Source organism: Cervus canadensis, chromosome 6 (genome assembly GCF_019320065.1).
Source record: "Cervus canadensis isolate Bull #8, Minnesota chromosome 6, ASM1932006v1, whole genome shotgun sequence".
NCBI classification, from domain to species: Eukaryota; Metazoa; Chordata; class Mammalia; order Artiodactyla; family Cervidae; genus Cervus; species Cervus canadensis.
In genome coordinates, this window is record NC_057391.1 from 65,411,003 (window position 1) to 65,434,215 (window position 23,213).

Sequence of the window (23,213 nt, forward strand, 5' to 3'; positions counted from 1 at the left end):
CCTCCTTCTCCTCCTGCCTTCATTCTTTCCCAGCATCAGAATCTTTTCAAACAAGTCAGCTCTTCACATCAGATGGCCAAAGCCTTGGAGTTTCAACTTCAGCATCAGTCCTTCCAATGAATATTCAGGACTGATTTCCTTTAGGATTGACTAGTTTGATCACCTTGTAGTCCAAGGACTCTCAGGAGTCTTCTCCAGCACCACAGCTTGAAAGCATCAATGCTTCGGCCATCAGCTTTGTCTATGGTCCAACTCTCACATCTATACATGACTACTGGAAAAACTGGACCATAATGAAGGCAGAGCACCAAAGAATTGACGCTGAATATTCATTGAAAAAATTGATGCTGAAGTTGAAGCTCCAATACTTTGGCCACCTTATGTGAAGACCTGACTTGTTTGATAAGACCTTGATCCTGGGAAAGACTGAAGGCAGGAGTAGAGGGGGCAACAGAGGGTGAGATGGTTGGATGGCATCACTGACTCCATGGACATGAGTTTGTGCAAGATCCAGGAGCTGGTGAGGGACAGGGAAGCCTGGCATGCTGCAGCAGCACGGGGTCACAAAGAGTTGGACACGACTGAGTGATTGAACATCAACAATAATATTTTCTTCAGTTGCAGTAAACTAAATATCAAAGATGAGCTGCATATTCTCATGCCTAAGGACATTCCAGAACTTCAGCTTCTTATTCAATCCAAACTATGAGAACTTTCTCACTAAAATTCACTTTTGAAAATGGAATAAAACTGAAATTTACTTTCATTTTACTTAACAAACTTTAATTATTTCAGTTTTTCTAGACATTACCATTAAATTTTGTACACATTCCCATAAAACAGAAAAATAGATATGACTCATTGGACTTATCACTTTTACAGCCTGTTCCTATGAAGTAATAAATTTCCAGTGTAATAAAGTGAACTGCATGAAAACATTTGGTGTATATATACATGGGGCAGGGTAATTTATAGTTTTATTTAGATTTTCAAAAATACCTAGTTTCCCCCAAAATGTTAAAAAGCAGAAACAATAAAACCTACTATTCTACACTATAGAACAGTCCTCTAAAATAGTATGTAATTACCATGTGATTTCACAGGTCATTTCTAACATGAATTTAATTCAATGTCACCTTAAAAACTAGTAATTAAATTTTCAGATGTGATCTGATCCAAGCCCTAAAAGAATGGTCAGGAAGTTTCTATAAAATTGAAATTATCTTTTCAAGTTCATTGCATTAAAAGCCTACTTAAGAGACATGACAATTAAATGCAATGCAGTACTTTGGTTTGGATCCTGGAACAGAAGGAGAGCCCTTAATGGGAAAACTGGTGAAATCCAAATAGAACCTAGAGTTTAATTAATGGTAATGTACCAGTACTGGTTTTTGAGTTCTGACAAATACACATTAGTAATATAAAATGATAATAACAGGGGAAACTGGGTGAGGGGTACACAGGAACATTGTGAATTATCTTTACAACTTTTCTGTAAGTCTAAAATTATTCCAAAGTAATGTTTTTAAGTCTGCTCCTTTTGCTTCATTGATTATGCATAAGCCTTTGTGTGGATCACAACAAACTGTGGAAAATTTTTAAAGAGATGGGAACACCAGATCACCTGACCCATCTCCTGAGAAATCCGTATGCAGGTCATGAAGCAACAGTTAGAACTGGACATGTAACAACAGACTGGTTCCAAATAGGGAAAGGAATAGGTCAAGACTGTATATTGTCACCCTGCTTATTTAACTTATATGCAGAGTATATCATGCAAAATGCCAGGCTGGATGACTCACAAACTGGAATCAAGATTCCCAGGAGAAATATCAATAACCTGATATGCAGATGACACCACCCTTATGGCAGAAAGCAAAGAAGAACTAAAGTCTCTTGATGAAAGTGAAAGAGGAGAGTGAAAATGTTGGCTTAAAGCTCAACATTCAGACAACTAAGATTGTGGCATCCAGTCCCATCACTTCATGACAAATAGATGGGGAAACAGTGGAAACAGTGAGAGACTTTATTTTCTTGGGCTCCATAATCACTGCAGATGGTAATTGCAGCCATGAAATTAAAAGATGATTGCTCCTTGGAAGACAAGTATGACCAACCTAGACAGCATATTAAAAAGCAGAGACATTACTTTGCCAACAAAGGTCCGTCTAGTCAAGGCTATGGTTTTTCCAATAGTCATGTATGGATGTGAGAGTTGGACCATAAAGAAGGCTGAATGCCAAAGAATTGATGTTTTTGAACTGTGGTGTTGGAAAAGACTCTTGAGAGTCCCTTGGACTGCAAGGAGATCCAACCAGTCCATCCTAAAGGAAATCAGTCCTGAATATTCATTGGAAGGACTGATGCTGAAGCTGAAACTCCAATACTTTGGCCACCTGATGTGAAGAACTGACTCATTGGAACAGACCCTGATGCTGGGAAAGATTGAAGGTGGGAGGAGAAGGGGATGACAGAGGATGAGATGGTTGGATGGTATCACCAATGCAATGGACATGAGTTGGAGTAGGCTCCGTGTGTTGGTGATGGACAGGGAAGCCTGGCGTGCTGTGGTTCATGGGGTCGCAAAGAGTCGGACACGACTGAGCGACTGAACTGAACTGAAGTCCGCTCCAAATTTTTAACAAGAATTAATCACTCAGCAAATATTTATGAAATATCCAGGTCTTCTATGATGAGTACCTAGTGCTGATCTAAACAGATTCAGCCCTTCCTTTGTGGAGCTAAGAGAGTGAGCGGGCAGGAAAGAAACTGAACAGTCACAAGACTCAACATGAACTGTAAGCACAGTTTGCAGTAAGTGCGGTAAAGGAAAAGTACATGAGATGAGAAAGGTGCAGAGCTGCAAAGGCCTCCCTGAGACAGGAGCACTTATGACAGACCTGAATGATGATGAGGAGCCAGACAGGTAACCGCACTAGGAAGAGGGATGTGCTTGTGCATCAGTCTGGAGGAAGGAAAGGACCTGGAGAGCATGCCAGTATGACCAAACCATCAACAGTACATGGAAAGTGGTGCCGTTGGAAGAACCCAACCACGTGAGGACCCTGGAGGCCCGGTTTAGGCTTTTATAGTTTTCCAAAGAAATATGAGAAGCCATGGCAGACTTTAACCAGAGGAATGGCATGATCAAATCAAAGCTTCTAAAAGATCACAATGACTGGTTTGTGGATGTGGACAAGAAAGGAGAAAGCAAGAGGCTACATTTGAGGCCCTCCCTTTTTTTTTTTAATTTCAGGGAAATTAAAAATTCATAGCTTCTAAATATTAAATGTATTTGTTCTAGACTGTCTCTGGGAAATAATAATTCATTTCTTCATCTGCCACCATAGCTCCAGGAGAGATGGTGCTCCAAATGGTTCCCAGCTCACTCGACCTGGATCTTTCCTCTAGGATGCCTATATTAAATGTGGGTGTGAATCAAAAATGCAAGATACATATGCATGACTTGGAGCAAGGCATCAGCAGCAAAAACATGCAAACTCTAACGCCCTTAGAACCTAAGCTTCACAAGAGATAAAGAATTCTTGTACGTCCAGTTTCCAGGACCATAAAACCATTATTGACCTCCACTAGTGCAATCTTGCGGAGAAGGCAATGGCAACCCACTCCAGTACTCTTGCCTGGAGAATCCCATGGACCGAGGAGCCTGGTGGGCTGCCGTCTATGGGGTCGCACAGAGTCGGACACGACTGAAGTGACTTAGCAGCAGCAGCAGCAGCAGTGCCATCTTGGCATTAACGCAGAACTAAATATAGAAATTCCCAGACTGCAGAATAGTGTAATTTTCATTCCTTAAAATATACAATGTTAAATGTCACCTTCAGTTACTATACCTTAAGTCTGAAGGAACTGGTGTTTTGCCCTATCTGACCGAGAAAAAGAAAAACATCTTCCAAATTTGATATAACCAGCAGCACTTCAATAAAACTTAATAAGCAGTCAGCAGTGCTGGTTGAGTACTTTTAAACATAACCCCTTAGGGACTTATACTCTAAACAAACACTTGGATTTTCTCAGTTTGTAGGAATACACTATCTATAACCTCACTAAGTATTACATAGGCACATTCTAAGGACTATCAAAACTAGAAAATAGAAAAGATTGGATCTTGATTGAAGCCTATGATTTAAAATGAAAAACTTCTCTATGCAAAGCTCTGTGAACCAAAATGCTATTAAGCTGACTCTCCAGACAAACACTTCTTTTCTCTGGAAACTACCTCTTGCCCTAGTCAGTAGGATTACAACAGAAAGCCTCTGGCAGTCAGGACAGCAGAGATTGACCCTGCCCCGGATGACCACAGTCAAGACAATCAAGAGTGCACACCTGACACAAATTAGGCCAAAGAGTCCCTGTCCCTGGGAATCTGGTTTTAGAAGTCAGAGATTCTTGCTCAGTCTGTCTTCTCTCTTGAATAGAGGACATATAAACACTGGAACTGCTTGCAGAGGCTATTTTCAACCATTTGGACAAGGAATAGAGAAAGCCAGCCTGCAGCAAGAGACAAGCATGGAGAACATGTGCCAGGAAAAGGAAAAAAAAGCAAAGAAATGAAAGGCAGAGAAGGAGGGCTTCCTATTTTCCCTACAACAACACTCAGGGACCTGACGTTTATCCCACCTTGCTGCTGCTGTTTAGCTGCTTCAGTCGTGTCCAACTCTGTGGACTGTAGCCCGCCAGGCTCCTCCGTCCATGGAATTCTCCAGACGAGAGTACTGGAGTGGGTTGCCATGCCCTCCTCCAGGAGATCTTCCCAACCCAGGGATCAAATCTGGGTCTCCTGCACTGTAGGCAGATTCTTTACCACTGAGTCACCAGGAAGCCCTTATCCCACCTTACCCCAGCCCTTAAAATCCATGGAAGACTCCCAGTATCATTTCAATCACTTCCATTTTTGCCTAAGCCAGTTCAAGTGGAATCCTGTGATGAGAAGTCACACAAGCCCTCTCTAACACTCCAAGTTTCTCCATTTCATCTAGTCTCAAAGATCTGAGAATCAGCTTGCCCAAATTTTTTAAGCCAAAATCTCTGAAAGGGAATCTAATTCCAGCCTCTCCAAGCAGGCACATGCAATGAAATGAAAAATGCTTATCCTAAAATGTCAAGTAAGAAAGAAGCAGGACACAAAACTGTATATATCAGAATTATGACTTTACTATAGTTTATATTTGTCAATAAATCAAGATTTGAAGCCCTATATGCATTTTGAAGATGGGAAGAAAGTTAACCAAAATAACAGTAGTCATGTTAGGGTGACAGGATTATTTTCCTTTTTCTCTATATTCTTCTGTGTCTTTAAGTAGTTAAATACTTCAGAACAGAATTGTAACTTCAAAGACTATGTAACTGTGTTTATAACATAATGGTGTCTTTTAAAAAGTGGAACTTGAAAGACTCTATCTGTAATGTTCGCCACTATATAAATAGACCAAAAAGCAACTGTCCCTTTAAGACTCCACATGTAAAAACAACAATGAAATTTCCAACAGACTAGTCCCCAGTAATCCTCAGGCTTCTTTTCTCCAGGCTTTCTTGGTGGCACAGATGGCAAAGCATCTTTCTACAATGCAGGACACTGGGGTTTGATCTCTGGGTGGGGAAAATCCCCTGGAGAAGAGAATGGCAACCAACCCCAGTATTCTTGCCTGGAGAATCCCATGGACAGAGGAGCTTGATGGGGTCCAAAGAGTCGGACACAACTGAGTGACTAACACTACACATTTTCACTTCTTCTCCACCTATCTGCCAGCCTAATCCTACATAATCCCACCTCATCCCATGCTACTCATTTTTAGCTGAGATTTCATCCTTCCTCTCTGCCAGTCTCCCCCACCACTCTTCCACTTCCCATCCCCAATTCCTACACTCCTCTCTACTTTGATGTTTGAGTGTCTGCATCTCCAGACATGCAGACCCATCCTGTCACCTGTAAACCCTAGATTTTTCTCATCTATTTTGGATTGGCCCCTTGGAAAGAACCTCATCACAAAAGGCTCCGACCCATTTTAAACTATTCCCAGGGGTGATCCAGGTAAATAAACAGAAGGCAATCTCCAAAACTAAAACACATTGCATTGCAAACTTGGATAATTTTTAAATTATCCTTAACACTGCTGTAACACAATTTTCATTAACAATTCAAACTACAACATTGGATAGGAGGAAAATGTGAGTGGTGAAGCATTTATTTACAAGAAAAAAGTGAGCAAGACTTTTTGAAATCATGAAGTCGATTCTACTGGTTTCCTCCATGATCATAACAGCTTCCTTATATTGAACTAGGCTTTGTGCAAGGCTTTTATATATGTTATCTTACATAACCTTCCCAATGACCTATGAAACAATTATTATTATTTCCATTTTACAGGAGCAAGCTGTTGATTTGAGAAGTTACTTATGCAAGTTTAAAAGTCTAACAAGTAGAAGAGAACGGTCAACGTGATCTTTGCATTAGATTTTTTGGCTTCAAACAGGTCTTAGGTGGGCTTTCTAAAGAAAGTATATCTGACACTTAATGTCAAACCCACGTGTTAGCTATTAATAACAGTAGTATTTTATAATACAAATAGAGTTTATATGTAAATTTATATTTTAAATGAAAAATACATATCAGAATAAACATTGCAGAAATTACATTATACAACAATGACATATACTGTGGTATTCAGTATCAACACAGCCTTTATAAGTTATAGTTTAAAACTATAGACTTCTTTCTTCATATCAATGTAACTTTTCACAAAAACACTACCCTATCATATACAAAGAAACATAACGCTTATTATTGAGGTATAAACAGACTCTGAACTGGGAGAAATAATTATTGCATTCACTTCACTAGTAAGAGACAATTTTATAACTTATGCCAGTTAGAGTGCTGAAGTGCTAAGTTATTACTACTACTTTCATAATTAAAAAATCTGGTTTGTGATTTAAAACATCATACTACAAAGACTAACAGTAATCACTTCACAAGGGGGGATGGACCACATTTTATTTCCTATAGTTGTAATAACTTATACTATTTTGTATTTAAAGATTGCATTCTCCCCATTCAAGTACAGAGAACATTATAAAGGCAGTAAGGACGCAAGGTTAAGTGATCACAAAATACCATTTGGTATACTCACTCTCTGAGTAGGCACATCTGTTTAATTCATTCATAGCTGGTGAGTTTTTTCTTTCTCTTCAATCACTACCACCATGTACTCTTTCTTTTCTATGTGAAAAGAATTAACTCTCCAATTTCTTCAACAGAAACTATAATCATTCATTCATTACTACAATAAACTTTATTGAGCACCCAGAATGTACTCTAGTACACTTTCATGTTGTCTAAGATAAAAATAAAGAAAGATAAGTCCCTGCCTTCCCCAAGCTCTGTGGTGAGACAGTCTTATGAAAAGTAAACAGCCCAAAATAGTGTGCTAAACGCTGGAGCAGAGGTGAGTACACAGTATTACAAGAGCCCAGAGGAGGATCAACCCAGCCTGGGGCAATCAGGGAGCTTCACAGAGGACAGAGCTTTTAAACTCAGCCTCGAAAGATAAATAGGAGCTTTTCAGAGAGTGAAGAAGGAGACATGAGAAAGCCATTCATGCCATAGTATAAAAAGACACTGAGGACCGGAAGAACATGAGGACTAGAATGTTATTAAAACGATGAGCTGCTTGATGAGACTATTAGCAAGTTTGTGGAGGACAAGTGAGATATGAAATTAAAAAAGAAAAATTGGACAAAAAATTCAACAATGTAAGTAGATTAAGGTGTTTAAATACATTGAAGACTATGCATACATTAAATTTCAGTTATTAAAACCTATAAACCAGTGACAGAAATGCTCAGTACAAAATAAACAGCATTTGCACCTGTCTATGGATATAAAAGAGACTCTAAGGATAGTGTTAGCCAAAATGTTAGCACTCATCACCTCTGGGTGGTGGAATGATGAGTAATTTTGTTTTAATCTCTCTTTGTTTCTCTGCCTTCCAGATTTTCTGCATTAAGTCTGCATTACTTTGGCAATTAGAGGGGGAAATGTGTGCTAAAATAGAACAGTGTAAGCTGGACTCAGATTGTGGCATGCTAAAGAATTTGGACACTGTCCTACAGAAAATGGAGGTTTATTTCAGGCATTTGATCAGGGACATGAGAGGAAGATTTGCATCTTTACAGAATTCAATGTTGTTAAGGTGCGCATACTGGACTAAAAGGATTTGAGACTGGGTGAAAGATATGACAGGTAGAATTAAGGCAGGTGATAACAGGGATGGAAACACGTATTTGGGGTAAAATAGATAGAACTTGTTAACTGAATATAAGGAGAGGGGGAAGGGCAGAGTTTGAGCATAACTCCAGGTTTCTGGGCAATTGGTTAGATACAGATATTGGAAGCTTAAAAAGCATAATAAGCAAAAGGTACATTTTAAGGACAGAATGATGAATTTAGTTTTATGTGTGACATGCCTGGAGGACATTCAGGTAAGAATTCTAGTAGAAAGTTGAAATATGGGGCTAGGCTTAGAAAAAGTGTACCTAGAAAGAGAGACACATAGAAGATAGTGAAGCCATGAAACTGAATAAGCTTGCTCCGTGAAGGTAAAGTGAGGAGGAGAGAGCTGAGGCTGGCACCTTGGAAAATGCTAAGTCATAGCACAAGTTGGAGAATTCAGAGAGCCAGAAGAGCCAGAAGTTAGTAGAGTTCTTTTTGGAAATGGGATGGTCAGGGCTGGCATCAGAGCAAGGACAAGAAGTTTTACTATAAATTTGCTGCTACTGATAGGAAATAACAGAAAGCTGGCAAGTACAAAAGGCAAAAAGAGGCCACTGGCCACCATCTGAAATGGAAAATGGAGTGTGGAGAGGCAAAGTAAACAAACTAGAATTTACTGAGATAGAGTCCTTCATGGAAGTTGGGGCTTTTCTGAAAGCTGTCAAAGCCAACCTACTGCATGGCTGCTCTAAGGCAGTGACTTCTCAGACAGAGAAGAAAAAATACTATAGGACATCCCTTATATGCAGAACCTTCAACAGAAACAAAAATAAAACAAATGAACTTATTTATAAAACAGAAACACTCACAGAGTTAGCAAACGAACTTATGGTTATCAGGGAGGAAGGATGAAGGGAAGACATAGTTAGGGAATGTGAGGTGGACGTGTACACATTGCTATATTTAAAATGGATAACCAACAAGGACCTACTGTATAGCACAGGGAACTCTGCTCAACGTTATGTGGCAGCCTGGATGGGAGGGGAATTTCGGGGAGAACAGATACATGTATATTTATGGCTGAGTGCCTTTACTATCCACCTGAAACTGTCACAACTTGTTAATTGTTGTGACAATTAACTATATTCCAGCTATATTCCAATATAAAATTAAAAGTTTCTTTAAAAAAAGTGACTTCTATCCCCTCCCCTATTTCTTTTTTTTTTTTTTTAACAGGAAAGGAAACTGTTGGCCACAAAGAGATACCCAGGTCTCAAGGCCTAGTTACTGGCAAGTTTAACAAGAATAAATTTCCAAACCCCTAGAGTTTAATTCACTGCACATCAACACACTGCCTCCTTATACCAACACATAAAGAAGACTCAGCTCAAAGATATCAATAATAGGATACAGTAAAATAAATTAATTTATCCTTTGACTTGACTTATGGAATGAATGACTTCTTACAGCCATACAAGCCTCTCTGATTACCACCTCTTATCTGCCAGATAACATCCACTAGCCTCTGATCCCACTGAGATTTCCAATCCATTGATCCTACCAACTTTCCACTCTCCCTAGTCATCTCAAATTTCTCTCTTCTGTACTCACCAGCTTTAAATGCTATGGCCATTCATTATAATTCCTTTCTTGTATACATTCAAAACTCCCTTGCTACTATTATTTTATTACACCCACTGGATAATCTGCAACTCCTGTTAAATCCTTCTCTTCACTTGCTCCATGCCTCCACTGTGTCAATGATCATAACAATCTACTGACTGATCTCACTTTAAATATGTGACCAGAAACTAAATGTGCCCTTTAAGGCAGCCAGACAACCTTACTGTACTTACTCAGACTGTTCACTCTCCCTCTCAAACTATTTATACATTCTCTCTCCTCCAAACCAACATCTACCACCTCCTCCTCTATCCTCACTCTCAGTTGATGACCTTGCTTTCTATTTGGAGAAAATGAAAGCAATCAGAAGAGAACCTCAGCAGACTCCCACCATCTCAGTTATCCACCTTCCAGACCGTTTATCCATACCCTTGCCCTATATCCATGTTCCTGTCTAAAGCAATATTCCTTCCTTTGTACACTAGATTTGGTACCCTATCTCTCCAATATCACTGATATTTCTTTCTCTATTGAATCATTCTCAGGGGCTTGCAAACATGCTGCTACTGCCAGCCATCTTTAAAATAAAAAGAAACTTTCATAACCCCACCACTACTCCCATTTCCTCTGCTCCCCTTTGCACAAAAATTACTGAAGAATTGTCTATACTCACGTTTCCAATTCCTCCAATTCTTGTTTGCTGTTGTTCAGTCAGGCCCAACATTTTTGTGACCCTATGGACTGTAGCCCTCCAGGCTCTTCTGTCCATGTGACTTTCCAGAAAGTATACTGGAGTGGGTTGCCATGTCCTCCTCCAGGGGATCTTCCCAACCCAGGGATCAAACTCTTTTCCTGCATTGACAGGCAGATTCTTAACTGCTGGAAGCCTGATTCTTGCTTAAGCACATTCTAATCCATCTTATGCTATCTTATCTGTTCCTGTCAAGGTAGCTAATGATGACCGGTCACCAAATTCATGGTCAGTGACCAGTTTTCATTTTACCTGGCCTTTCAGCAGCACTGGATTCAGCTAATCTCTTCCCTCTGAAACTCTTCTCTGCTTTCCAGGGTATCACATGCCCTTCTCCTCACCCTCTTAATGTCTCAGTGCCCCAGAGTTCAGTCCTTGCTCCTCTTCTCTATATATGTTGACTTCTTGAAGATCTCTTTAGTGTTAGACTATGAATAACACCCAAATACTGGAAAATCTCTAATTTACATATCTAGTCAGACAACTCCGCTGAACTCCAGGATTATTTTACAACTCCAATTACATTTCCTTTCCAAAATGTTATCCTTATCCCTTGAACCCCTAAACTTCTCTACCTTGAAGCTTGCCACACTTCAGCCATTGGCAACTCAAACTTGGTCAAACTAGAAAAGATGGGATCAGTTTTTACTCCTTTCTTTCATGTAGATACCATATCCAACCATCAGGAAACCCTATTCAAATAGAGCATTTAAATATAGACAATCTAACTTCAAACATAAAGAGAATCTGACCACCTCTCACCACTGCTACTGCTAACCCTCTTGTTCAAGCCACTATCATCTCCCACCTTTGTTATTACAGTGATATATACCAGCTAGCCTCTCTGCTTCCACCTCTGCTCCAGTAGAGCAGTCAACTTGATCCTTTTGAAATGTAAGTCGAGTCTCATCCCTCCTCTGTTAAAACCATTAAAACTCCTACAAAGGCTCCCAATTTCATTCAGAGAATAAGCCAAAGGACTTACAATGGCCTGTAAGACGCTACTTTCTATGAGTCCCTGTATCCACAGTGACCTCATCTCCAACCACTTGCCCAATTCTTTACCCCACTCCAGTCATGCAGGAGACCTCCTCACTCCTTCTCTAGCAGGCTCAGCAGGCTCTGCCTCAGAGCTTTGCACAGGCTGTTCCTTTTGCCTGAGCAGACTCCTCCCAATGTCTACACAGCAAACTCCTTCACATCTTTCAGCTCTTTTCTCAACAGGGACCTTCTCAGTGAGGTCTCACCTGCCCGATATATTTAAAACTTCCACAATCTTTTATCCTTTTAACTCTTCTGATAATTTTGTTAAAGCAGCTATCACCTTGCAATATAGAACTTTATTTATGTATGTATATGTTTGTTTATTATTGTCTGTTTCTTCCCATTAGAACTTAAGCTTTAAAAAGGGAAATACGTTTCTCTGTTCTGTTCATGGGTGTATTCCTGGAACATAGGAGGTGCGCAATTAGCACCTGTTGAATGAGTGCATCTATTTCGCCTACCAGACCATAACTTGAGGTTAGACAAATGCTTTAATCACCTATGTACCCATCTAACTATCTAAATTTACAGATACAGAGATGATTATATATATATTTAATACACAATGCATGTATATCTTTTATACATAATATTTATATATATCTTATGCATATTATATATATCTTTTAAATACATAATTATGTACACATACATTTCTTTCTTTTTTGTATCAGCCTGACTACTAGAATTTGTTCTGAACCGGGTTATCAAGCTGGAATGAAAATTGATATTGCTGGGAGAAATATCAATAAACTCAGATATGCAGATGACACCACTCTAATGGCTGAAAGCAAAGAAGAACTAAAAGAGCCTCTTGAGGAAGGTGAAAGGTGAGAGTGAAAAAGCTGGCTTAAACTCAACATTAAAAAAACTAAGATCATGGCATCCAATCCCATCACCTCATGGCAAAAAGAAAGGGAAAAAGTGGAAGCAATGACAGATTTTATTTTCCTGGGCTCAAAAATTACTGTGGATGGTGACTGCAGACACATGAAATTAAAATATGCTTGCTCCTTGGAAGAAAAGTTATGACAAACCTAGACAGCACATTAAAAAGCAGAGACATTACTTTGCCAACAAAGGTCTGTGTAGGCAAACCTATGGTTTTTCCAGTAGTCATGTATAGATGTGAGAGTTGGACCACAAAGAAGGCTGAGCACCAAAGAATTAATGCTTTTGAACTGTGGTACAAGAGAAGACTGAGAGTCCCTTGGACTGCAAGGAGATCCAACAAATCAATCTTAAAAGAAATCAACCCTGAATATTCACTGAAAGGACTGATGCTGAAGCTGAAGCTCCAATACTTTGGCCACCTGATGTGAAGAACTGACTCATTGGAAAAGACCCTGATGCTGGAAAAGATTGAAGGCAGGAGGAGAAGGGGACGACAGAGGATGGATGGCATCACCGACTGGGTGAACGTGAATTTGAGCAAGCTCTGGGAGCTGGTGAAGGACAGGGAAGTCTGGCGTGCTGCAGTCCATGTGGTCACAAAGAGGACACGACTTAGTGGCTGAACAACAACAAGTTTCTCATCTTCCTGGTTGACAGGAACGGTAGGAGGATGCACTACCATGAGGTTGGTCATTCATGCATGTTGTCAGAGATGAGTCTCTACCTACCTCTAGAAAAGGAAATGGCACTAATATTAAGAGACCATTCCATCCTTAAGGCCTCAGACAAGATCATAAAAAAATGAGAAAGTCACCTCGCCTTCACGTGTTACATATTCCTCACCACAGGCCTTTCTTAACTATATCTTTCCAGACTTCTCCTAAGTTATTGCCCATTCCTGGTAACAGCTAAATCAGTTGCCCATCTTGTACTGGTTTGCCTCAATGTGTTTGTTTACTAGTTGAAGCCTGCATTAAGGGCACGATTATTTATTTCATGGTGCTCAGCTGCCTGGCCCTCTTCCAGCTCTCTCTTCTCCTAGCCTTTCACTCTGCAAAATGGCAATCTCCTTCTACCTCTGAAAGCTTAAACATTCTGAAAGTTATTTGACAGTCATATAATTCTCTGTCCTTGTGAGATTCTCTGTCTTCACTGTTTGAATGCTGGCCTGAAGTTAGCCCATCACAAATAACTATACCAAATGCATCTTTATCCCTTTTAGCCTCAGTTATTGTCTTAACCAATGCTCTTCCCTCTTTTTGTCCGGTTCTTGTATGGCAAATGAAACGTGTAGCTATTTCAGCAAGTACAAAAAGATAATATGAACATATCTCTGTTTAAAATATCATTTTTCCAGTATTCTTTTTAGCTTGTTCTTTATTAACCACAGTTCCGTTGTTGTAAAAGCTATAATAATATACTACCCTGAGTCTTGTAATCTCACAGAGGGCTTCTACATTCTCTAAGCAACCAAAATCCCATGGTTCCTAATTAAAATATTCAAAGGTGAAATCTAAGTAATCTCCATGTGGTATACTAGTGCTTTTGCTTAAGTTTATAGGGTTAAAAAAGAAAGCCTTTGCCAATGGGGGAAAAAAAGTTCTGAGTCTATAGTACAAAGACTTCAAACTGCATTCCACAGCATGTTATTTTCCTTCTAGAAAATTCTAACACTATATAATTACTTTTGTATGGGAAATGAATAATGTAAGCCTCTAATGCTAAAAACAGCTAGATAGCGACCATACAAATCAGATAGGCCTTTCCTGAAACCAAATGAAATATTAAACTAGAAAATATCTGTGTAAGGACAGTCCATGCAGGAAAGCTCAAGAGAGATGGAGCATAGTGAGGGGGGGCCGGGCGGGGGGAGTTACCGGGAAAAAGTTGATTTTCCCTCTATGTGATAGGGTCTACTTCCTTCAGAGAAACTGTAACGCTGATTGTACCTCAAGTGTCTCAGAAATATACCAATCAGAAACGCATCTATGAGCTTCCAAGGCTTCTGGTTAAACATAATAGCAAAAACATCAGTTATGCTCCATCTATTGCGACAGAAATGCGTTGATAAAGAAAAAAGTGAAATCCCACCTGCATGGGAATTAAGCCACAGCTACTCCCTCAATTCAGAGAAAAAAACGAGGTTCACTTGGGTCACTGGCAGAACTAATCCCAGCAAATACAGCCAGTGGGTTTGTGTGTTGGAGGAGAGGGACAGAACAGAGAGCGCACCTCAGCGCCCTCCCTGCAAAACTGCTCCAGAAACGTGAAAGCATCCGCACCACAGGACCTCGCTTAGCCGGAAGAAAGCCGGAAGCCATGGAGCAATCTGCCGCTGCTCAGAGGCAGCCGCGACGTGCGGCGGGCATTCGGGGCTGGCCGGGGGCCCGATCGCGCCTCCCCCTCTCATCCACCCCAGCCCCCAGTCTTTTCACGGGTCTCTGGCTCCAAGATCACAAACTCGGAGACCTGAAGAGGTTCTTTCTCTACCCAAGGTGGAGAACCTCCCAAAAGACGTCTTAACAGGAGTAATTCCCGCGCTGGCAACGTTTCAACAACCCGGAGTGAACAGCCTGACCCATCGGCGTCGGGACCCACGTCTGGGTCGGCCTTCTCCGCCAGCCCCACCCCCGAGCCTATCCAGCCGGCAGCCCCAGCGCCCAGCCCGCAGCCTGTACCCAGTAGGGACTTTGGGGGAGTGCAGCCCCAAGGGCTGACTTTCGCTAAGTAAACAGCCATATTAGCCTCCTCGGCTGTAAGTACGCCGGGGCTGAGCCGGCAGACGGCTGTCAGGAGCGCTCACCGGGTTGCCTCTGCGCTTCTGCCCCCAAGGCTGCCACTATTTCCAAACTCCTAGGCGCCAACAGTCCGGACACCGTTCTCGCTCACGGTTCAGCACCGAGGACAGCGGACATACTTTCAGCCAGGGTGGCCCCACCGCCCGGAGATCCGCGGTAGCCACGCCAGCAGGGCTGCAGGTGTCCGGACGGCGCGCCCTCCCGCATCCTACCCCCTCCGGCGTCTGGAGCCAGGCAGCGCCCGCGGCGTCTTACTTTTCTGACTGGAGTAACCCGGGTAATAGCCATAGTAGCCGGTGATCCGCAGGATGCGGTCCTCGATGGTGGCCACCCCGTTGGGGGCCGCCTTGACATCCATAGAGAGTACGGGGCGGCGGCCCCGGGCGCGGCGGGGCGGAGAGCGCAGCGCGGGGCCCGAGAGCTGGTGCAGGTGTCGCCGCCGCCGCGGGTGTTGATGTTGCAGCTCGTGCTCCCGCGCCCGGGCTCTGACTCCACCGCCCGGCGCAACACCGGCTTCGCATCACAGCGGCGGCGGCGGCGGCGGCGGAGCGGCCCCCACTCAGGCCGGCCTCTCCGTCAGCCTAGCGGCTCTCCCGCCTGAACAGCGCCCCCTCACCTCCGACGCCCACCGCGGCCGGGGGCGGCCCCACCTGCGCGGACTCTCATCATTAACCCTTTTGCCCCCTTCCGGGAAGAGTAAACACCCCCCAACCCCACCTGACAGAAGGGATGCTTGGTCCAGGGTGTGGGAGGAGAGGAGAAGGTGAGATGGTGGCAAGGGCTCGGGGAGGAGGGCCGGGGGTGGGAAAGACCCGAGAGGAACCAAGGGCTGTTAATGTGAGAGGTGTGCACTGGCGCTCGGGGAGATGACACCTTGGGGACGCCCCCGGGGCTTCGCCTGAGCTGGGCGTCTGCACCACCAGGGGTCTGCTGATCTGCAAGCTTCCCCGGGCGTTAATCAGTTTCCTCCGATTGCCTAGACGATGGAAAGCCTTTTTTTTTTTTTTTTTTTTTAAGAAATAAAAAATGAGGCCCCAGCAGGTGATGCTTGGAGTGATTATTCAGGTAACTTGGACACAAAGACTGTAAGAGCTGAAGCTTCCAAGTCTAACAGTCGGTACCCGGCCGGACCCTTCAGCCTCCCAGGGAAATCATCAAAGGCTTGGAAGCCGCAGCTGTGCACAGCATGTTTATTTTGCCCATTCCAAATGCCCCGAGGAGAAATGATTTTCTTCTTATTGCCAAAACATCAGGGGTAAGCCCTTCAAACCGTAAATATCTCTGGGCGGGTGAAAGTTTTAGCTACAATCCAGAGACCTTCCACTTGGGTGTAGAATGTCCTTGAAGCTGTGTGTTCAGAATGAACCCCTCCCCTCAGGTGTGACTTTTCTGCTTTGGCTAGACAGCCACCAGGTTAGAGTCCGTGAGCAGTAGGATGATTCTTCTATTCACAGCTGGTGGTCACAGACTCCTAAAAAATAATCCTGAAAGTTTCATCTCAGAAACTAAAGGGTGCCTTGGAGTGAGGCTGGGGTGTGAGCTAATCAGCTTAGAGGTCATTATGTCCACCTGCCATCCAGAGCCAGTTTAAGACACCTCTGCCAGACTTCACACTTCTAGAGCTTAGAGGAAAAAAAGGACAAAAGCAAGTTGATTTCAGTGCCCCCTCAGAAACCGCCAAGGAACCTATCACATCATTTTGCCTTCAAGCGTTTCCCACACTGTGTGTGGGTCCTTAAGGGGGAAGAAATAGGCAAACTTTTTTTTTTAAGGTGAATTAGTTTGAAGCATGTGAAAATACAGAATTAAATCTCACAATTGTTAAGGGTTTTCATGTGGACACAAAGCCTATCACAGGATCTTGAGAGTGGAGTAAATCTGAGATGATTGTGGCTGGGAGGAGAGTTCATAAAGAAACCAATTTCCTCCCACACCTGCTTTCTTGGGCCAGGAACAATGGAAGGGTAGAAAGAACTAAAAGGTCAAAATGAACTTCAAGGAAAAAGCAACTCTACTGCAATAGTGGGAGCTGACTATTTAAAGCAGAAATGAAAGTCTGAGCCTTTACACTCTACCACCTGCCCCACCCCAAAGCAATTTTCAACACACTTCTGTTACTTTTATATGTGGCCAATGAAATATGTTTATTTCTGTGGCACACCTTATATAAAATGTGTGCACTGCACATGGTAAGTGGGTTGACCACTTTAATGTAAGACACTCCTCTGGTTTGAAGTTTCTATAAAATAAATTTGCCTCTGACCCAGGAGTTGAACTGGGGTCTCCTGCTTTGCAGGTGGATTCTTAACCAACTGAGCTATCAGGGAAGCCCTATATTACTTCTAATATGCATTTAATAACATCATAATACTTAGCATATTGATACATAAATTCAACAAGAGAGAAATTAAGAAATTGAAGCAAAAAGCTCCTAATGTAATAGGAATATGAATATGCATAGACTTTAAAGACAAATGGTTTTGTCCTATTCATGGTTATAATTTATCATAATTAATGTATTTAAATTCTAAATTACATTTATTGTGTAGTTGTTGCCTTCTTCTTAGTTTTGCTTTGTTTTCAGAAATTTCCAGAGAAGTAGAAATGTATTTAACCAGACCTCATCATTCATATAAACAACAAATTCAGCATAAATTTAAATAATGTAAATATTAGACCCACAAGAGTCCATGTTTCCTTAAAGAAATTATAAAAACTCTCCGGTTGACCTGGAAATTAATTTTAAAATAGCAGAGCAGACTTTCCCAGTGGCATAGTGGTTAAGAATCCACCTGTCAATTCAGAGGATATGGGTTCAATCCCTGGTCCAGAAAGATTCCACAGGCCACAGAGCAACTAAGCCCACAGACCACAACTACTGAGCTCAAGTGCTACAGCTATGGAAGCCCATGTGCCTAGAGCCTGTGCTCCCCAACAAGAGAAGCCACTCCAAAGAGAAGCCCACACACTGCAACAGAGTAGCCTTCCATTCTCCACAACTAGAGAAAGCCCACATGCAGCAACAAAGACCCAGCATAGCCATAAATAAATAAATAAAATTTAAAAAATAAGAAAGTGTAATAAAATAAAACAGCAGAGCATTTACAAATGTCTCCATAATCATCTGTAATAGGGTGACTAAAACAGTAAATGCAAGCAGGTGCTATAATCTCAGACACATTTTTTAAAATGGAATTAAAATCCTACAACTATAAATTGATCAACAAAAAAAGTAAATTTATGCTAGTGATAAGCACTCTTTGGTACATAAAAAATGATTTAACCTTTCAAATGTATAGAAGTTATTTTGACAGGAGAATTTTTTAAAGTATTTTCATTTGTTTGCCTGCTGATTTCCACAAACCCAATACACAAATTCAAATTTACAAAATGTGAACTATCAGCATACCACAAATCTATTCTGAAAAGCTTAGGAAAGACATAATTAAACAAATAAATGCTGAAGACCCTTGATTCACAAAATATTTCCTCATAGTAGCCAGTTTCACATAACCAGTTTCCCTAGTAAGTCAATTTTCTGAGTAACTTACAACTCAGCCTTACTACATACAACTCAACTTACAACTCATCAAAAATTTGATTTCTATGCACCTTTTCAAAAATATTTCTGCCTTTTCAAAAATATTTCTAGGGCACTAAGTGCAGGGCATTTGTTCCCAGTGAATTTTGATATCTGGACCATATTTATTTTGATGATCTGATCAAGTTAGATTAGATATTTATATTAACTGAATATACATAACTTGGCTATGTATGCTATAAAAAATCATATGTAAGGTAATTCATATGATAGTTAAGATCTTTGTGTCTGACACTAAAATAACTATACCAAACAATAACATTAAAAACTAAATATGATCACTGGGCATAAATTCTATTCAAGATAAATGGTCTATCATAAAATTGTTAAAATACCACATCAGCCTTTATACTTTGGAAGGATTTGTAAAATAAAATCCATGGAATCTAGTTTCCCTTACCCTGATTAACAGTCAGGGGCCCTCTTTTCATGGCAGGAACCAGTCAATCTTTTTGACCATATATTATTCAGAGTTACCAATAAAACATGCTGAAAGAAAGCAAAGCAGTCATTTTTCTCCCTCTGAGAAACTAATATAATGTACCTACCTCTTTGAGCTAAGAGTAACTTGGCTGCTTGGAGAGCCAAGAGTGTTTAAGCTTTAATACCCAAGGGCCCTGTTGCCGTGTACAGGCATCAGCGCTATTTACAAAGAGTTGACCCTACAGTTTGCGTGGTGTATGTGTGTAAAAGCATCTGGTGTATACTTCAATTAAAGGAAAAATCTGGTGTCTAGGCAACCAGGTGACAGCAGTCCCATCTGGGAAGAAAAAGTGTGGTTTTCATATTCCATTTTCTGAAAAGTAGTTCTGAGTATTTAACCAGCAAATCATCAACTGACCCACACTTGCAATGCTGACTCTGCCTTTCTATTCATTCTTAGGCAATGGTCAGCACTGTTAATTGACCTTTCAGCTGATGGTGGGACTGAAAGGGTTTGGGGGCCCAACCCTCAGCATTTGTCTAAGAAGTCAGGGCAAGGTCCACTCATCATTGACCTCTGGTACCAGGCTTCACCCACAGGACTGTTTTTGGAAATACACTGAAATCTTTTGGAAGATGTCCTAAGAAATTTTAACAATGCACTCAAATTTTAGAATTTGTCTATGACCTGTGGTGGGGGGAGGGGGGCGGTGATGTTTATGTCTATCTGTCTCTGACTCTGTCTCTTTCTCCCTCCATCCTCCCCTCCTTCCCTTTTTCCTTCCCTCCCTCCCTCTCAGACATATAGTACAGTGCTTTAGAGCATGGTCTGTAGAGCCAGACTGTCAGGGGTCGAATCTGACCTCATCATTTTCTAGTGATTTTGGGTTAGTCTCTTAAACTCTATGACTCAATATTCTCATCAACAAGGTAAGAATACTGTACCTGCCTCATAGAACTATTGTGAAGAATATATGAGTTCACATCCATAAAGAGTTGATAACAGTGGCTGGCATCTAAAAAGCATCATGCTGCACTGTGCTTGGTCACTCAGTCGTGTCTGACTCTGTGACCCCATGGACTATATCCCGCCAGGTCCTCTGTCCATGGGGATTCTCCAGGCAAGAAAAGTGGGATGGGTTGCCATGTCCTCCTCCAGGGTATCTTCCCAACCCATGGGTCAAACCCAGATCTCCCACATTGCAGGTGAATTCTTTACCATCTGAGCCACCAGGAAAGCCCAAGAATACTAGAGTGGATAGCCTATGCCTTCTCCAGGGGATCTTCCCGACTCAGGAATCGAACTGGGGTCTCCTGCACTTCCAGCGGATTTTTTACCAGCTGAACTACCAGGGAAGCCCAATAAGGATAATAAATGCCAGTTAACATTATTGTTTTGTTGAATACATACACAGAACTGTCTGAGCTTCAGTTTTCTCTGTAAAATGGGCTCGTACTCTCTACTTAGTAGTTGCTGTGATGATTAAGTCAGATAACATATAAAAATATCTTATCAAGTTCTGGCACATAATAGGTGAACAGTAAAGACATATTTCCTTCTCCCAACACCTCCCCTGCTCTGTCCATTATTTATTATCAAAGTTAATTCATTCACAGTTCACTCACAATAATAAGAACTTCTCTGTGGCAGTTGCTTTTTTTCTTAATTGAACTATGGTTGATTTATAATATCATTTTAGTTTCAGGTGTAGAGCAGTGTATATATGTATAGATATACATATATATATGTATAGATATAGATATACATATATATATATGTATATATGTGTGTGTATATACATGTATGTGTGTGTGTGTATATATACATATATATATAACTCAGTATATATATATAACTGAGTGACTAAGCACAGCACATAGGTTATCACAAAATATTGAGTCTAGTTTCTGTGCTATACAATTGGTCCTCATTGGTTATCTACAGGGCTTCCCTCGTGGCTCAGACGGTAAAGTGTCTGCCTGCAATGCAGGTGACCCGGGTTCGATCCCTGGGTTGGGAAGATCCCCTGGAGAAGGAAACAGTTTGGATAACTATAAGTTTGTTTTCTATGTCTGTGAGCCTCTTTCTGTTTTATAAATAAGTTCATTTGTATCTTTTTTTAGATTCCACATCTAAGTGATAGTGTTAGTTGCTCAGTCATGTCTGACTCTTTGTGACCCCACGGACTGTACCCTGCCAGGCTCCTCCATCCATGGAATTCTCCAGGTAAGAATACTGGAGTGGGTTGCCATTGCCTTCTCCAGAAAATCTTCTCAACCCAGGGATTGAACCTACCTAAGTGATATCATATGATGTTAGTCTTTGTCTGTTCACTTAGTATGATAATCTCTGGGTTCATGTTTTTGCATGTTTTTACAACTATCCTTCAAACCTTCCAACCATGATGATAATCACAAGAGGCAGATCTTGTGAACCAGTGGAGAGGTGGGCTACAGAACTTCAGTGCTTTGAAGAAAGAGAAAGGCTCAAGGTTAGCAGTTCTTCCTGTCCTCTGAGAAGGCCAGAGGACACAGAGAGCTTGCTTCAGAGTGAGACAGGGACAAAGCTGGTGGTCCCCAAGTATCAGAGTCCTGCTTGATGACAGTGCCCCAGGAAAGTGGAGTAACCTTAAAGAGGTCCTAGAGTAGGACGCTGGGCCATTAACTCCGGACTTCCTAGCCTCAGCAGAGATTCTGGTGCCTCCAAGCTCAGTCCAGGAGCAGTAGAGCCATCGTCCCGAGAAGGATGGAATATGGGCTTGATAGCCTACAACTCAAAAGTGACCAGAAGGCTGAAGACCAACTCCCTCATAGTTGGTGATAGTCAGCTTAGCCAAAGATCTCCCGTGACCATATAATCCTGCAGCAGGGAGCCCCAGTAATACTGAAAATGCATTTTCCACTATTCTTATGGAGAATGGGCACTCAGAGTAAACTTTACAGTAATTTGAAGCTAATAAAAACTGTTACAACATTTTTAAACAGCTGTTTTAGTGGTTACACATTCAAACCTGCTTTTTTACATGTAAGACTTTCTGTAATTCAAACATGTAGAAATGCCATGCATGCCGCAACTTCCAACCTACTGCATATTATTTATCACACAAAACAGCCTCCAACCTACTGTACATTATCTATCACACAAAGCTTTTATAACATTGTTAAAAATGCCAAATTGCTGTGGTAGTCATTGGTACTGTTTGCCAAATACTCATGTTTCTCCCCCATTTTAGGCATTCCACAGGATGGCACTTCCTGCCCCCTTGTGGTTGTATGGGAGCTATGTGGCTGACTCTAGTTTGGAATGATCAGCCAAAGGTAATACAAGGCACTGGGATTTACCTCTTTTCTCTGGCATGAGGACCATATCAACACTCAAGATGATGCTGACACACAAAAAGTGAAGTTACTAAAAGCTTTAAGTCAAGAGGATTTTGAATCCTTCCATAAACACTACATTTAATTTCTAAATCTTATTCTCTGTATCTTTTGTTTTCTAAGGGCATACTATGCATGTTTTAAGTTTCACCGGTTCCTGAAGCAATTTATCAGTAAACAATACCAAAGACATCGTAAATTATTGGAAAGAAGCATGATGAGTCATATAGAAAATCAGAGAGAACAGAAAATTTAAAACTCTTTAGAAAGCATAAATAAGACAAAGACAGCCCAGAACACATCCCCACAGTTCAATACATCCACATCTTAAATATTCAAAAGCAATACCAGGAATAACTTTGCTTTTAGCCTCAATAAATATTAATTTACAAGGAATATGTTTATAAGGTTTGATTTCATCATTATTTTCATTGTCAGTGATACTCATCAATAAAATTTGCTCTTCAA

The 23,213-nt window shown here is 41.3% G+C and overlaps 1 protein-coding gene across 1 annotated transcript in view; it reads right to left on the minus strand.

The window, feature by feature from the left end:
* SLC35F4 (solute carrier family 35 member F4) overlaps positions 1 to 15,940 on the minus strand; it is a 280,814-nt gene extending 264,874 nt beyond the window's left edge. The window contains exon 1 of the mRNA XM_043472180.1: positions 15,599 to 15,940. Within this exon, the coding sequence (XP_043328115.1) occupies positions 15,599 to 15,701 (103 nt within the window). The 5' untranslated portion in view covers positions 15,702 to 15,940. The remainder of the gene's footprint in view (positions 1 to 15,598) is intronic.
* Between the last annotated feature and the right edge of the window lie 7,273 nt (positions 15,941 to 23,213).